At 47.2% G+C, this 16971-nt stretch overlaps 1 protein-coding gene across 2 annotated transcripts; it reads left to right on the top strand.

The window, feature by feature from the left end:
* Positions 1–15367, top strand: LOC117661039 (protein PML-like). 2 transcript variants are annotated; one of them, XM_034409527.3, is made up of 8 exons: positions 1–291; positions 3241–3718; positions 4943–5526; positions 6046–6101; positions 8300–8398; positions 10238–10496; positions 12450–12502; positions 13416–15367. In XM_034409527.3, the coding sequence occupies exons 2-8, from the start codon at positions 3243–3245 to the stop codon at positions 13416–13418; spliced, it is 1530 nt and encodes a 509-aa protein (XP_034265418.2). In that variant the 5' UTR covers positions 1–291; positions 3241–3242; the 3' UTR covers positions 13419–15367. The 2 variants fall into 2 exon arrangements, with proteins under 2 accessions (XP_034265418.2, XP_087734216.1); XM_087878090.1 differs by having other exon boundaries at positions 127–275.
* The last annotated feature ends 1604 nt before the right edge of the window (positions 15368–16971 follow it).

Here is a 16971-nt window from a genome sequence, read left to right as displayed (position 1 = left end):
GCCCCTTCCTGTCGGCTTCCGCGCAGCTGAGCTGCTCGCGAGGAGAAAACGAAACTTTGGCTTTTCCAGCTGCCGCTCGGGGAGGAGGAGGAGGAGGAGGAGGAGGAGGAGAAAAGAGGGGCGGGAGAGAGAGAGTTCCCCACCTTTCTCTGTCCAGCGGTTGCAGCTGCAGCCTCTCCGGGCTTCCAAGGAGGGGAAGGGAGACTCCGCCAGCCAGCCAGCCAGCCAGCCAGCCAGCCAAGCCCGCCTTGGTCCTTCCTGCAGCCGATTTCAAGGTGCGTTGAGTCTGGGGTGCGCTTTCTTCTCCGGGGGTCTCGGAGGGAGGGGGGGAGGGGGGAAGGAGGGAAGGGGAGGGGTCTTGTTTTCCAAATTGGGGAGGGGGGTTGCAACCCGCGGGACCAGTTTGCCCAGCCTTCTAGCCCAGATCAAGGAATCTGGGCCATCGCGCCAGGGTTTCTTCCCCGCGGTGTCCTCGTTCGGACGGTGCTGAAAAAACCGGGTTGGGTTTGGGGCGACCCGAGAAAAGAGGGGAGGGGGCCTCGTCTTCAGTCTCGGGTTTATTCGACCCCTCCCACCCACCCACCCCCAATGGTGGGACTAGGGGGGATTGAAAAGGTTGGGTTGGTACTTTGGGAGAATTGTTTTCCCCCTGTACAGGTAGTGCTCGATTTATAACATAACAGTAACAAGAGTTGGAAGGGACCTTGGAGGTCATCTAGTCCAGCCCCCTGCTCTCGCAGGAGACCTATACGAGGGATTCCAACCTGCCCAACCTGCCCACCTTTCTGATCAACAAGCCTCAAAGACCCCCATGGAGCCCAACCTGTTGTCTGTTGTTAAGCGAGACAGGGTTGTTTTAAGTGTTGAGTTTTGCCTCATTTTACGACCTTTCTTCCTGGCCACGGTTGTTAAGGGAATCCCTGCAGCGGATAAGTTAGTCACCCCGTTATTAAGGGAATCCGGCTTCCTTGTGGATTGCGCTCATCAGAAGGTCTCAAAAAGGGGATCACGGGACACGTCAACGGTCGTAAGTATGAACCCGTTGGGAAACATCTGAATTTTGATCCCATGATCAGGGGAAGGGGGGGGGGGCTGCCACAAGGGTCGTAAGTGTGAAAAATGAGGGTCAGTGCCTCATTGGCACTTTCCTCAGTGCCATTGTAACTTTGGACGGTCACTAAAGGAATCGTCGTAAATCCAGGACTGCCTGTACTCAAAAAGCAGTTGTTACAGTCACGAAACAATTTTTTTTTTTTGCTTGTGGTTTTAATAACTTCCCATTCCACACCCTTTTTTAAAAAATGCATGTGCGTTCGTGCATGCCCACACATACAGGGCCCATTGGCTCCAGACAGGAAATAAGGAAATAACATTTTTGTGGGGAAAAAACCCCAATTCTTTTTCTGTGTGGAGCAGCCTGGCTCACCTTTTTTCTATAAAAGGATGGGATTAATCATCCCCTCTCCCTTTTTTATTTCCTTGTTCTAATTCCCAATGAGATGCCCTCCAGGTATATTAAATTAAAACTCCCAGTGTTCCCCTGGGGGGGGGGGGGCAGAAGCTGCCTGGTGCATTTGGAAGGCCTCAAAAAGTTTGATTTATTGGCCTGGCTTGAAGACAGCTTTTGATCTGGAATGTGTGAACCTAACTTTTTAAAAAATAATAAAAAGTATAGCACCGTGTTTCTCAACCTTGGCAAACGGGAAGAGGTGTGGACTTCAACTCCCAGAATTCCCCTAGCCGTGGAATTCTGGGAGTTGAAGTCCATATCTCTTCCAGTTGCCGGAGTTGAGAAACACTGCCTTAATAATATTTGGCTAGAATAGAGATAGTCCTTTTTAGGTTAGATCAGATTAACAGAGTTGGAAGGGACCTTGTAGGTCATCTAGACTAACCCCCCAGCCAAGCAGGAGACCCTACACCATTTCTGACAGATGGCAGTCCAGTCTCTTCTTGAAAGCCTCCAGTGATGAAGCTCCCACAACTTCCAAAAGCAACTTCTGTTCCGTTGGTTGATTGTTCTCACTGTCAGAAAATTTCTCCTGATTTCCAGGTTGAATCTCTCCTTGATTAGTTTCCATCCATTGCTTCTTTTCTGGCCTTTGGGTGCTTTGGAAAACAGGTTGACCCCCTCCTCTCTATGGCAGCCCCTCAAATATTGGAAGACTGCTATCCTGCCTCCCCTGGTCCTTCCCTTCACTAGACCAGCCGTGCCCAGTTCCTGCAACCGTTCATCGTATGTTTGAGCCTCCAGTCCCCTAATCCTCTTGGTTGCTCTTCTCTGCACTTTTTCTAGACTTACTTTTTTTTCACTTACAACAATTCATTTAGTCATTGTTACAATGGGATTAAAAAAAGTGATTAATTTTCCCCCACACTTCTGACCATTGCTGCCTCCCTGTGGTCACATAATCAAATTTCAGATGCTTGGCCACTGACTCGTATTTATGACAGTTGCAATGTCCCGGGATTGTGTGATCCTCTTTTGTGACCGTCTGACAAGCCAAGTGAACAGGGAAGCCAGATTCACTTAATAACCATGTTACGAATTTAGGAACTGCGGTGATTCACTTAACAACTTTGGCAAGAGCAAGACGTAAAAAGGGGCCAGATTAAGTTAACAAAATGTCTCACTTAGCGCCAGAAATGTTAGGATCAGTTGCGCTCGTAAATCGAGGAGTACCGTATTTTTCGGAGTATAAAACGCTCCAGACTGTAAGATGCACCTACCTTTTTTGGGGAGGAAAACAAGAAAAAAAAAATCTGCCTCCCAGCAATTTGTCTCCTTGCAGCAAACAGCCTGTTTTAGTTTCAGTTTCATTTTCAGCACAACCTGATTAGCACAAGAAAAAAAAAAATCTGCCTCCCAATAATTTACCTCCGTGCAGCAAGCAGCAGAGACCGCGCAGCAATAGGCAATGGCAATCCCTGCACCTTGAAACAGCTGATGATCGGGAGGCCGATCCAGCCGACTATCAAGTGCTTGTGCTAATCAGGCTGTGCTGAAACTGAAATGGGCTGTTTGCTGTTTGCTGCAAGGAGGTAAATTGCTGGGAGGCAGAGGCCAAAGGGTGGGGACCGGCGGGTGGGCTGGGCTACATTCAGTGTATAAGACGCACCCAAATTTTCACCCTCTTTTAGGGGGTGAAAAAGTGCATCTCATACTCTGAAAAATACGGTAACTGTAAAGGATTGCAATTCAGTCGGCTGAATCTTGTCTTCTCTCTTTTTTTTCTCCAGGGATGGAGGGCGACTTCCAGTTCCTCTTGTGCGACAGATGCCAGAGAGAAGCCAGGAACCCCAAACTCCTAGCTTGCTTACACACCCTCTGCACCCAATGCCTCGAGGATAACAAGCCCATTGGGCAGTGCCCGGTGTGCGGCAGCTCCGTCCAGACCTCGGACAGATTTCCAGTTCAGGATAACTTGCTTTTCTCCAACCTCCAGGCCAAGCTGAACACCTACCAGAAGATCGTCAGCAATCAAGAGCTGGTTTGCAACCTCTGCAAAGAAGGGGCCGAGTTTTGGTGCTCGGAGTGCTTGGAGTTCCTGTGCCTGAAGTGTTACGAAGCCCACCAGTGGTACTTGAAGCAGAAAAGCCACGAGACCCAACGGCTGGCCGACCTGAGGAAGGAGACGGCCCAGAGTTTTCTCGAAGGGGCGAAGAAGACTTGTACCCTCTTTTGCGCTGAGCCCACCCACAACAACCAGGTCATAAGGTAAGGAGGACCTGCAGGGACTGGCACTGGTGATGTTCTTTTTTAATTATCTTAACTTTTGTATCTGTATGTTTTTTAATTTTGGCTGTTCACCGCCCTGAGTCTCCTCTGGGAGAAGGGCGGTATACAAATTAAACAAACAAACAAACAAACAAACAAACAAATAAATAAATGTTACTTAGCTGGGTAATGAAATGTCTTCAGGAAAACAAATGGTTTTGGGCAGTGGTGAAATCCAATTTTTTTTCCCTACCGGTTCTGTGGGCGTGGCTTGGTGGGCGTGGTGTGGCTTGGTGGGCTCAGGATACTGAGGGGAAGGATACTGCAAAATCTCCATTCCTCCCCCACTCTAGGGGAAGGATATTGCAAAATCTCCATTCCCTCCCTACTCTGGGGCCAGCCAGAGGTGGTATTTGCTGGTTCTCCGAACTACTCAAAATTTCCGCTACCGGTTCTCCAGAACCTGTCAGAACCTGCTGGATTTCACCCCTGGTTTTGGGGAAGTCCATCAGTCAAGCGCAGGATATTAGGTGCCCAGGTAGTTCAAATGAATATAAAGGTTTATTGCAAACTTAAGCTCTCTATGTTTGGGGGAGGGGGGGGGAACGGATCCGGTGGCTCAGTGGCTAAGACACTGAGCTTGTCAATCAGAAGGTCGGCAGTTCAGTGGTTCGTATCCCTAGTGTCGTGTAACGAAGTGAGCTCTTGTTACTTGTCCCAGCTTCTGCCAACCTAGCAGTTCGAAAGCAGATAAAAAAATGCAAGTAGAAAAATAGGGATCACCTTTGGTGGGAAGGCGTTTAGTTATGCCGGCCACATAATCACGGAGATGTCTTTGGACAGCGCTGGCTCTTCAGTTTTGAAACGGAGATGAGCACCACCCCTTAGAGTCGAGAACGACTAGCACGCATGTGCGAGGGGAACCTTTACCTTTACCTTTACCTTTAAGCTCTCTATGAGAATCTGAACTACTAACAGTCAAGGGAAATTAGCGGGAGATAAGAGTAGAAGGAATTCAAGGTGGGCTCTATTCAGTTCTCTTGTGGGCGCGAAGAGACTCTAGACTACTGACATGTTTGACCTCTCCCTCCCTGGGGCTCAGCCTGCTCGTGTTCTACCCTGTCATAAGTTGAAAAGAAATAGGCAATGCAATCCTTTTAACCCAGGAAAGGACAGAAGGGAGTCAGATATCTTTTTAAAAACTGGTCTGCTTGTGCTTAACAGCATCTATTGTCGTGGCTGCCGCAAACCGCTCTGTTGCTGTTGTGCCCTGCTCGATGGAGAACATTACAACGCCAAGCTTTACAGTGACATCCGCGTGGAAATTGAGAACCGGAAGGAGGAACTGATCAGGCTGAAGGAGGAGCTGCGGGAGAATAAGAGGAGTTCTGAGAGTACCCACAACAATGTCCATGAGCATCTGAAGAAGCTGGAGAAGGTCCGGAACGAGACCCGTGAGTTGATCCAGAAGAAGGTGGAGGACATGGTCCAGTGGATCCAGAAGAAAGGGGAGGATCTTTTGGAGAAAGTGGACCAGCAACTCTGCCAGGAGCAAGAAGAAGCCAAGAAGAAGCTGGAGTCCATGGAGCAGATCCTCAAGCGAATGAAGGCCGGCGAGCAGCTAGTGGAGAAGATGGACCTCTTTGCCTCCGACCAAGAGGTGATAGACATGCATCCCTTCATCAAGGACTCCCTGGAGAGGCTCAAGAAAGAGAAGCTGCCCATTTCCAGCTTTCGGATCCAAGTGGAGAACTTCGATGAGGTCCAAGGGGAGCTCCAAACTCTGCTTAAGAGAGTCAAAGGAGAAGGTGAGAAGCTTTCCAAAATTGAGTTTTTTTGTGGTTCTTCCTTCTGGGATGGGATGGTGTCTTAAACAAGAGGTGGAAGATCATGAAGGTCCGTATCTGTGTTGTTGTTAGTCACAAAGTTGTGTCTGACCCATTGCGACCCCATGGACAATGTTCCTCCAGGCTTTTCTGTCTTCTACCATCCTCTGGAGTCCATTTCAGTTCCATATCTGTACCTATGCCATTTTTGATGGGGGGAACCCAACTGGGCCCAGATCTTTAAAGGAGGGGTATCCAACTTGGCAACTTTTAAGATCTGTGGACTTCAACTCCCAGAATTGAAGTCCACAAGAAAAGCAAGATGAGCAACAGATGATGACTGGAGAAGTTTTGGATGCTACAGATCGTGTAAAGTTGTTTAGGAATTGGTGCTGAACACCTGGTCTCTCTGTTGAAGAATTGAGAAGAACCTTAGGCAGTTGACTTCAACCCAAGCTTTGCTCACCTCAATCTACTCTTAATTCTCTGCTCTCCTTCTAGATGCTTTTGGGTGTGCGGTTTCCACGCCCGGATCTTGCAGTTCCATGGTCAATTCGGTAAGCTTGATTTGGATGGATGTGGAAGTGGACCCTTGAATCAAAGATGGTGAGGTCCATTTGGTGCTGGGCCTGGGCCTGGATCACAGGACGTTATTTCTTCCCCTATCCTGTAAGGTCCCTTCTGGCAATGGGAAGAAGCTTGATCAGGTAGATCACTGATGGATTTGCAGTTGATCAAAAAAGGTCTTTAACAAGGGCGAAACAGTTCTCCAAGTTGGGACAGTAAGAATGTGCAATCTGTGGGCATCCGTTTGGAGCTGCAGGTTCAGGAATGAGTGTGAACATTGCATTTTGGAGGCCAATCCAAAGATCTATCTTTTGGATCAGTGTTTTTCAATCCTGGGAACTTTTAAGATTTACAGTGATTTTTTGTTGGAAACGGGATAGAACAGAACAGAATAAATTACAAATAGAACAGAATGAAATTACAAAGAATAGAATAGGAATAGAACAGAATAAATTACAAATGGAAGGGAAGGGAAGGGAAGGGAAGGGAAGGGAAGGGAAGGGAAGGGAAGGGAAGAGAAGAGAAGAGAAGAGAAGAGAAGAGAAGAGAAGAGAAGAGAAGGAGAAGGGAAGAAGGAATGGAATGGAATGGAATGGAATGGAATGGAATGGAATGGAATGGAATGGAATAGAATAGAATAGAATAGAATAGAATAGAATAGAATAGAATAGAATAGAATAGAATAGAATAGAATAGAATTCTTTATTGGCCAAGTGTGATTGGACACACAAGGAATTTGTCCTTGGTGCACATGCTCTCAGTGTACATAAAAAGACAAGATACATTTGTTAAGAATCATAAGGTACAACACTTAATGATAGCCATAGGGTACAAATAAGCAATCGAATCATACTAGGAAACAATCAATATTAACATAAATTGTAAGGATACAAGCAACAAGTTACAGTCATGCAGTCATAAGTGGGAGGAGATGGGTGATAGAAACGATGAGAAGACTAATAGTAATAGTAATGTAGCCTTAGTGAATAGTTTGACTGTTGAGGGAATTATTTGTTTAGCAGAGTGATGGTTGTTCTGTGTCAGCCTCAGCTTTGCCTGCTTCAGCTGCCATAAGAAACGGGGGGCGGGGAGGAACTAGTTAAGGGGGCGAAGGGGGGGAAAGATTGCAGGAGGTGTTTTTTCCATTGTAGGAGGTGTCTTCCCAAGAAACGAAAGTGAATCTCCAAAGGGGACGGCTGTCCAACTGCCCTACATTCCTGATGAATGACGTTGCCAGACGTGATGCCACCTGACCTTTGGGAGACCTTTGGATTGGATGATGGTCAATGGACACGGGGGGGGGGTAGAAGCTTACTAGATGCTATTTCGCGCGTTTTGCTCACTTCCAGCTTTACCTGGGTTGCGATCATTTCATATTCAGTAAAAGTACTAATCTCTTTAAAATGATTGAGTTTGGGTTTTTCTTTCCTGGATATTGAAGGAAGCACACCTGACATTCTGGAAAAAACTGTCCTTGTGTCTAGTTGTTCTGGTGTGCAGTGCTCTATAGCATCATTTTGAGGGTAGGCGTTGAACCAATTTATGTCCAGGATGCCCCCGGTTCGGTGGGTTGCCCCCGGTTCGGCAAGAACCGGTAGTAAAACCGTTGGGAAGCCCGGCCCACCGCCCTGGATGTCGTCATTGGCAATCTGCGCATGTGAGTTTGCTCACTTGCACGCACGATCCCGTTGTAGTAAAGGTAAGTAGAACCTACCTCTGATGCGAGGGGTCTGTAAATATTTTCACAGCCCTCTTTTTGACTTGTGCAGTATACAGGTCCTCCTTGGAAGGCAGGTTGGTAGCCATTGTTTCTTCTGCAATTCTAATTATCCTCTGAAGTCTGTGTCTGTCTTGTTGGGTTGCAGAATAGAAAAGTAGAGTAGAGTAGAGTAGAGTAGAGTAGAGTAGAGTAGAGTAGAGTAGTTGTAAGTCATCTAGTCCAACCCACTGCTAATGATTGAAAAACAAAGTCATAAGGTCAGGTTGGTTCTATGATGACCCCCTTAATGACTGGCACAAATGACAACAGTAATTCTAGGCTCAATTAAGGTCGTAATCCGAGGACTTCCTGTATAGCATTTCTCAAATATCTTTTCTCAGGAATATCGCGCAGACCAGGTTCCTTCTCTCCATCTCTGTTAGCATTAAAGCTCGTTTTAATCTCTGTTTTTGTTACCGTTGCCTACAGGAAAGTCTGCAGAATGAGAAACCTCAAGCCAAATCTCCCGGAATGAAAAAACAGAGGCCTACGTACACCGTCAGTGTTGCCAAAACCGCACAGGGCTTTGTAAGTTTTGGTTATCTGCAGTCACTTTTCATTGTTTCACCTGTTCAGATTTCTCTGCCGGTCAGTTTCAGCTTTTGGGGGGGGGGGGGGCGGATTCCAATTTTATCACAGCAGAGGAAAAAGTCAGTAAAAATCACCGGATTTTCCTTGAAGCGGGCATAGAAACAATTCTATTCTGAAATTAGTTCTTCTTGACTTTGCTTCTAAGCTAAGCTAACATGTATTTGATCCTAAAAAGTTTCTTGCTCATTTCTCTCCCCCACCAAAAAAAACCACACTCGGTAGGTTTGACTGCAATAATGTTAATTTATTTGCAGTTTTATTTCTTTCCCATCCATAGTGTAGCAATAGCACTTAGACTTGTATACTGCTTCACAGTGTTTTCCAGCCCTCTCTAAGCAGTTTACAGAGTCAGATCTTGCCCCCAAAAATCTGGGTCCTCATTTTACCAACATTGGAAGGATGGAAGGCTGAGTCAACATTGAGCCAGTCAGGACTGAAACTTCAGACTGTGGGCAGAGTTAGCTTGCAGTACTGCATTCTAACCACTGGGGGGGGAGAAAGGAAAGGGAAGGGAAGGGAAGGGAAGGGAGGAAGGAAAGGAAAGGAAAGGAAAGGAAAGGAAAGGAAAGGAAAGGAAAGGAAAGGAAAGGAAAGGAAAGGAAAGGAAAGGAAAGGAAAGGAAAGGAAAGGAAAGGAAAATAGCAATAGCATTTAAGACTTATAAACCGCTGCTTCACAGCCCTCTCTAAGCAGTTTACAGAGTCAGCGTATTGCCCCCAACAATCCAAGTCCTCATTTTACTGACCTCGGAAGGATAGAAGTCCGAGTCAACCTTGAGCCAATCAGGATCGAACTCCTGGCAGTCGGGAGAATTAGCCTGCAATCCTGCCTTCTAACCTCTGCCCCACCAGATCTTTGCTGTAAGCAGCGAATCCTGTTCTGATAGGAGAGTAAATTCCTGTTCCACACAAACACTAGATAATTAGCCCTGTTTTAAGGAGAAATTGGGGAGGTGGGCTTTATGACCGACTCAAGACCTAGCCAATCAGGGATTGAGGATCCAGCTGGAATTTGTTTATTACTTGAGGATCCCCCCCCCCCCACCATTTCCTGTGTTATCTTTGCAAGCAGTGCTGTGAGAATAAAATAAAATAAATAAGCCAAAAATGCAACAGCATCCTTAGAAGATATTAACAATAATATGCAGCTATATGCATTTAAAAGGTGAGCGAAATGAGTTGCAGAAGAAAACGTCATACACAATTAGGCAGGGATTGTCTTGTTAGCTGGCTGAATCATCAATTCAGGTAGTCTTTGAGTTACAACAATTCATTTAGTGACCGTTGGAAGTTTCAACGGTGCTGGAAAAAGTGACTTATGACCGTTTTTCACACTTAACGACCGTTGCAGCATCCCCATGGTCACTTGATCAAAATGGCAACTGACTCGTATTTATGATGGTTGCAATGTCCTGGGGTCACGCGATCCCCTTTTGTGGCCAGCCAAGTCCACGGGGAAGCCAGATTCACTTAACAACCATTTTACTAACAAATGCAAATGATTCGCTTAACAACTGTGAGGCCAGAAAAGCCTTCACATGGAGCCAAACTCACTTAGCCCACAGCCTCGCTTAGCCAGAGAAATTTGGGCGGGGGGCCTCCATTGTGGTTGTAAGTGAAGGACCACCTGAGCTTGCTACACAACCAGTTGTTGCTACACAACAACGACTAGTTGTTGGGTGTGGGTTGGAGAAAGCCGGCTGTGTTTCTCTTGCTGACAGAAACGTAGCTTGGCTTGATCCAACTCTTAGAAATCTCTCCCGATTTTGGATCGTAGACCACGTCGATTACCGGTATCTCGCCCATCAAGCGACCGATAGCCCAGTTGGAGAAGTCCATCCAGGCTTCTCCCAAGATACTGAAGTTGGAAGAACATGAGTGCAACCCTCCTGAGGTCTCCGACCAGCAAGGCCAGGAAAATGTCCCCAGGTCTCGACGGCTTTCGTTCCGTGAATCGACCCCAGAGCACCAGCACGGAGAAGCTGCCAAATCGTTGATGGTCGGAGAAGATTCCCCTCCTGCGATCTGTGAATCAGGTAGGTGGAGAAAAAGGTTTTTGTTTTTTTAAAAAACAAACAAACACAGGTTGCACGACGAGAAGACTTTCTCCAGAGGAGAGATTAAAAAGAAAAAAAAGATGAGAAGCAACCGGGAATTAAGGATAAACTTCCTGACAGTGAGAACAATTAATCAGTGGAACGACTTGCCACCAGAAGTTGTGAACGCTCCAACACTGGAGGTTTTTAAGAAGAGATTGGACAGCAACTTGCCTGAAATGGTATAGGGCAGTGATGGCTAACTTTTTTGCCATCGAGTGCCAAAAGCAAGGGGAGTGCAGGGGAGTGCACACCCATAATTCTATGTGCCCCGCCCCACACACATGCGCGTGTCCTCCCCTGCACTCCCCCCACTTTTGGCATGCGATGGCACGGTGGGCCACCAGACTTCCGGTGGGACTGGAAGTTGGGAAATGGGCCATTTCCGGTCTCTGGAGGGCCTCCGGAGGGATGGGGAATGCCATTTTTGCCCTCCCCAGGATCCTAGAAAGGCTCTGGAGTCTGGGGAGAGCGAAAAATGGGCCTTCCAGTCCCACCTGAAGTCAGGAAACGGGCTGTTTCCAGCCTCCAGAGAGCCTCCAGAGGGGCGGGGAAGGCTGTTTTCACTCTCCTCAGGCTCCTAGAAAGGCTCTGGAGCCTGGGGAGAGTGAAAAACGAGCCTTCCTCACCCCCCCCCCCCCACGCCCTCCAGAGGCTGGAAACTTCTGTTTCCTGACCTCCGGTGGGCCCAGAAAACCTGAAAATCAGCTGGCTGGGACACTCATGCATGCCAGAGCTCAGCTCGTGTGCCCACCAATATGGCTCTCTGTGCCACCTGTGGCACGCATGCCACAGGTTCGCCATCACGGGTATAGGGCCATGATGGTGAACGCAGAGCCTTCTCTGTGGGCATGCGCACCATGGCCAGCTGCTCTTCTGGTTTCCAGGCAGCTGGTCTTTGTGGGCCCCGGAATGCCGGAAAACAGCTTGAAAAATGGCCCAATAAATGGCCCAAAACCAGGCCATTTTCAGACTGTTTTTCAGACTGTTTTCTGGCTGTTTTTTGGGGCCAACAACGTCTCCAAAAAACGGACTGAAAATGGCCCCCAAAATGGCCAAAAAACAGGGATGTGCGCACCAGCCAGCTGGTGTTTGGGTTTCCGGTGCTCCGGCCCATGCACGCATGTGCACATGTGTTCTGGTTTGGGCACTTGGTGCCAAAAAGGTTCGCCATCACTGGTATAGGGTTTCCTACCTGAGCAGGGGGTTGGACTAGAAGACGTCCAAGGTCCCGAGGGGGAAGAGGGAATGGAGCTGGCAGAGAGAGAGAGATAGAGGTGGAGCCTGGGCCGTCCATCAGCCCTCAGATGGAGAGTCAACAGCCTCCAGGTCTGGAGGTGGCTGATGAGGAAGAGGAGGAGGAACAGCTGGGTCCAGTACCTTATGCACGGATGCGCAGAAGCCAGAGGAGAGGAGAGCAGTGGAAATCTGTGGGCTGGTCCTTGGGACAGAAGAGCCACTGCTGCTAGCAAAGCCCCACCCTAGCTCTGGGGATAAAAGGCAGGGGGCGGAGATGTGGCAGACAATTATTTATCTTCCGGCCGGACAGACTTGTTAGCCTGCAGTGAGAGAGAAACTTTTTGCCGGGGTTGCTGGCACTCCTAATAAAGGAATCTTTTGAGTTCACTTCAGAAGGTTTGTTGTGTTTGGGGAGCTGGGTCAGAACAGGTCCCTTCTGAGTTTCTTTCTCTGCTTCCATTCCTTCTGAGGGCTGAGTTTCCTCTTATCCAACCTTTGAGCTGTGGCTCTTCCTCCTGTCTCCCAAGGGAATTCTCACAGCCCATTTCCCCAACGGAGCAGCCTTGAACCTTCAAATGCTCCCTGCCTCCCAAGATGCTTAATAACAAAGTCTCGGGCCCGTCGTGTGGCATTCACACTTGTGTTTTTCTGCAGAGGTTGCCAGTATTGTGATCAGTAGCTCTGAAGACACCGAAGACGACATCGTGGTGAGTGTGAAAAGGAGGTTCTTGTCGTTCAGGACTTGTGAAGCAGATAGTGCTCCTCAATTTGGCAGTTTGAAGAGGTGTGGACTTCAACTTCCAGAATTCCCCGGTCTGCGTGGAATTCTGGGAGTTGAAGTCCACACCTCTTCAAGTTGCCAAGTTTGAGATGATGATTGATTACGAAGACCTTCATGTATTTCATCGAATCCTTTGGTTCCTATGAGAAGCAGATAACTAAGGGAACTTTTCGCCAAGGACATTTAGGATTGTATTCTTCAATCAGAGGAGCCTTTAACTGCTAGCCTTGGGCAAATGGAGCCTCCACATTTCAACTGCAGTCTACCTGAATTGTCAGTTGTCAGGGAACCAGTGCAGAGTGTAGGCCGTGTGAGTTTCTTGGAGGCATCAAGTTATGGTTGCAAAAGGGAAGTTGGAGAGCCTTCCTTTCCTAAGCGGATCCCTTTAGAAGTGTTGGGAATAGATGACATGCTGGATTAGGAATTCTGGGAGCTGTAGTATCAACAGCCCTGGGATTCTGGGAGCTGTAGTCTCAACAAACCTGGGATTCTGGGAGCTGTAGTCTCAACAGGCCTGGAATTCTGGGAGCTGTAGTCTCAACAGACCTGGAATTCTGGGAGCTGTAGTCTCAACAGGCCTGGAATTCTGGGAGCTGTAGTCTCAACAGACCTGGAATTCTGGGAGCTGTAGTCTCAACAGGCCTGGAATTCTGGGAGCTGTAGTCTCAACAGGCCTGGAATTCTGGAAGCTGTAGTCACAACAACCCTGGAATTCTGGGAGTTATGGTCACCTAGAATTTTGGGAGTTGTAGTTACAACACTAGGAAAGACTGGGTGCTTTGTCAGTATGATCTAGGAAAACCGGTTGAGATTTTTATGTGTTTTTTTTCCCCCACCAGTGACCATCTGCTTGTTCCAGACTGGTTTCCAGTAAGCTGAGCCTGAGTTAGCAGCCACAGGATTGGATGTACCATTGGCACTTTCCTCCTATGCTTCTTCTAATCACATCCCTGAAGAGTGAACAGCTGCCTCTGAGCACCAATTTCGAGCTGTGGTTTCCCTCCAGGGCCTTTTGCATCATGGAAAACGATTGTCTCTTTCTCCTTCCTTCCTTCTGCACAGTTTTATCCAGCCTGTAATTATAAGCACTGAATCACAAATTGCTAATCGTCTCCGGATGCACAGGCTTTCCATGGGTGGCAGAATCAGGTGGGGGCTGCTGAATGAAGATATTTTATCTCTCTACTGCACTCCTGGGCGTGTTCTGCTAGCAGTTGCTTCCAAATAGCCTTGGGATATTTTTATTTTTGCCTGATTTATAGCTCAGTAACTAGAGGAATTCAAAGGAAATTGCTTTCCATCTTCAGTCAGTGGGTTTGGCTTGCCTGGTTTTCTGATTATTACCGAAAGTTTGTATATCGTACTTTTTCTTTAAAGGACAAAGATGCTTCTTTGGGCTTCTTATATATTATTTCCTTATCTCTTGGGCGGGGGTGGGGGGAATCCTCTCTGGTTAGAAGACAGACAACTAACCTTGTACCTGCTGGCTATATTAGAAATACAAATCCTGATGGCTTTTTAAACAGATCCAATGAACTCTGATGGAGATCATCAATTCAAATGAGGTTGAATTTCTCAGTTTCAAAGTCCGGTCAGTTTCTCACTGATTATTCCTGAATCCCTTTTGTCTCCTAGTTATTGTGCTGTTAAAAGAGCCAGTAGCCAAAATACACTGGATTACCCCTAAAGAAACTGAAGGATCTTGATTCGTAGAGTCACGTTGACAGCAAGATGGGTGGCGAATAAAATTAACAAATAAGTAAGATAATTGTAAACCACAGTGTGTGCCCATTGCGAAAATGACATGGGACCGTGATGGCGAACCTATGGCACACGTGCCACCAGTGCCACGCAGAGCCATATCGGTGGGCACGCGAGCTCAGCTCCACATGCTGATTTTCGGGCCTTTTGGGGCCACTGGAAGTAGGGAAACAAGCTGTTTCCTGCCTCCGGAGGGCCTGGGGGGTGGGATGGGGAAGGCCCGTTTTTCTCTCTCCCCAGGCTCCAGAGCCTTTCTAGGAGCCTGGGGAGGGTGAAAACAGTATTCCCCACCCCCCGGAAGCCCTCCGGAGGCCAGAAACAGCCCATTTGCTGACTTTCAGTCCTACCGGAAGTTGGCAAATGGGCTGTTTCCGGCTTCCAGAGGGGTGGAGAAGGCTTTTTTTGCCCTCCCCAGGCTCCTAGAGAGGCTCTGGAGCCTGGGGAGAGCGAAAAACAGGCCTATCAGGCCCACTGTGTCAAAAGCGTGGGGAACGCCGGGGGGGGAGGTCGTGTGCGCATGTGCAGGGGGTGGGGCGCATAGAATTATGGGTATGGGTGCACGCACGCGCGACCCCCTCCACGCTCACTTTGCTTTTGGCACGTGATGGCAAAAAGCTTAGTCATCACTGACACAGGATGTCACCACTCTGTTCATTAAAAGAACCACATTGGAGTAATTTACTCTCCCTAATAAGCCTGAAGAAAGATGCAGCTATTTTAATGAATCAGCTTATGAATGTGCTGTGTTTTAAAGCAATTCCATGGTTCCTCAAATTGAAATTAGGACTGCCAGGCTAAACTAGCATTGGCTTAATCATGGGATCGGGGAATTAACAAGATTAGCTGGCTTCACGCAGTGCATTAAGCTCTGAGCCAGTTTGTGTGTGTGTTTGCACTGCCTGGAATTTTTTTTGTAAAAATTAAAAAAAAGGGATATAAATAAGTTAAATAAACAGGTTTTACAAGCCACCGTGGCTAAATTCCCCCCAATATGCTAAGCCAAAACCAAATAAAGGACATTATATGACTAGCCTGTGATTTGTGAAGTTGACTTATATTGTGTTTGTGTGGTGTAAAGACAGCAGGTGGCAGTCTAGCACAGGAAGAATTTACTTGCCTTCCTTTAGTTCCTTAAAAAAGCAGAATATTTGTAGCTCAGGGATGAAATGGATGTTTCATTACCAAACTAGATAGCATTATCAGTGCTAGAAGGGACTGGGGTTTGCAGAGAGGAAGGGGAGGACTGTGGGGTCCTTGGTTTTTCTTTGAGCTCGGCTGTTTTCTTGGAGATGTTTCATTACACCCTGAGGTCATTAAGAGTCTGAGTGGTGTAGGAGGCTAATGCCTCCTACTAAGGCAGCATTTAACATCCAGCTGCCTGCAATTACTGCGAGTTCAATTCTCACCAGGCTCAGCCTTCCATCCTTTCTAAGGTGGGTAAAATGAGGACCCGGTTTGTGGGGACAATAAGCTGACTTTGTATAAAATATACAAAAGGATGAAGGCTATTGCTTAACGCATTGTAAGCCGCCTGAGTCTCCGGAGAAGGGAGGCATATAAAAATAAATAATAAATAAATAAATAAATAAATAAAGTGAATCACACAGATGTTAAGCAAGGCTGGCTTCTAGGGGCATTGCTTCTTAATGGGAAGGTTGCAAATCTTCATCAATAAATACGTGCTGTTTGCCAGGTGCTCAAATTTTCTTCTCGTGATCGTGGGCATACAATGGATGTAGATCCGAGGACCAGTCGTAAGTCGGTATTATCAACACATTTGCCTTCATTCGTGAGAAAACAGACCAGATATTGACAGGTGTATCCGCATCGGCCAGATTGAAATACGCGTGACATACGAAAGCACAGCTGGGAAGTGTAAAACCTACATTTACAACAAACATTATTATAAATATTTGGAGGCTATTCAGAGGCTGGGTTGAGAAATTTTTTCTCGATGCTGTAATTGCTCCAGATCATTTGAGTGAAAGAAGGGGCGAGCGTTTTAAATTAACCTGTAAAATAACAAGTTACCTTTCGGGGCGATAAATAAATAGCACTGCCAGTTTGAACTAAATCCCCCGAAATGGCAAGCTATATAATATTCAGCCTGCTCGATTTGCAGCGATTAATTATGTATCGCTTAATTTAAACGGTTCTCGGCGTGAGAGAGGCGGTGGCCGAGTCTGGTTTAGCGGCCCAGAAATCCACCGCGTTTATGAAAATTGATTTCACTCCTTCCACCTCCCCCTTTCCCGAAGTAATGAAAGCCGAAGGGCAGAATTTAGGATTAATTTATGCTGCCTAATTTCAACGACATAAATTCTCTCCGTGAAGTTAGCTCGGAGAAGCGGTTAGCTTTTCTAACCGGTTTATGCTTCTAATCAAAACCCTTTATTCGAATATTGCAATGAGCCCATAGCAACAAAGATCTTGCAAGCCATTGTTGGCCCAGAAAAATGCTTCTGCCTGGGTTGTAACCAGTGGTGAAGTCCAAATTTTTTTTACTACCGCTTCTGTGGGCGTGGCTTGGTGGGCATGGCAGAGGAAGGATGCTGCAAAATCCCCATTCCCATCCCACTCCAGGGGAAGGGTACTGCAAAATCCTCATTCCCACTCCACTCCAGGGGAAGGGTA

This window comes from Pantherophis guttatus, chromosome 13, assembly GCF_059756535.1.
Source record: "Pantherophis guttatus breed Tessera chromosome 13, ASM5975653v1, whole genome shotgun sequence".
Taxonomy (NCBI): Eukaryota; Metazoa; Chordata; class Lepidosauria; order Squamata; family Colubridae; genus Pantherophis; species Pantherophis guttatus.
This window is presented reverse-complemented; position numbering and strand designations above follow the sequence as displayed.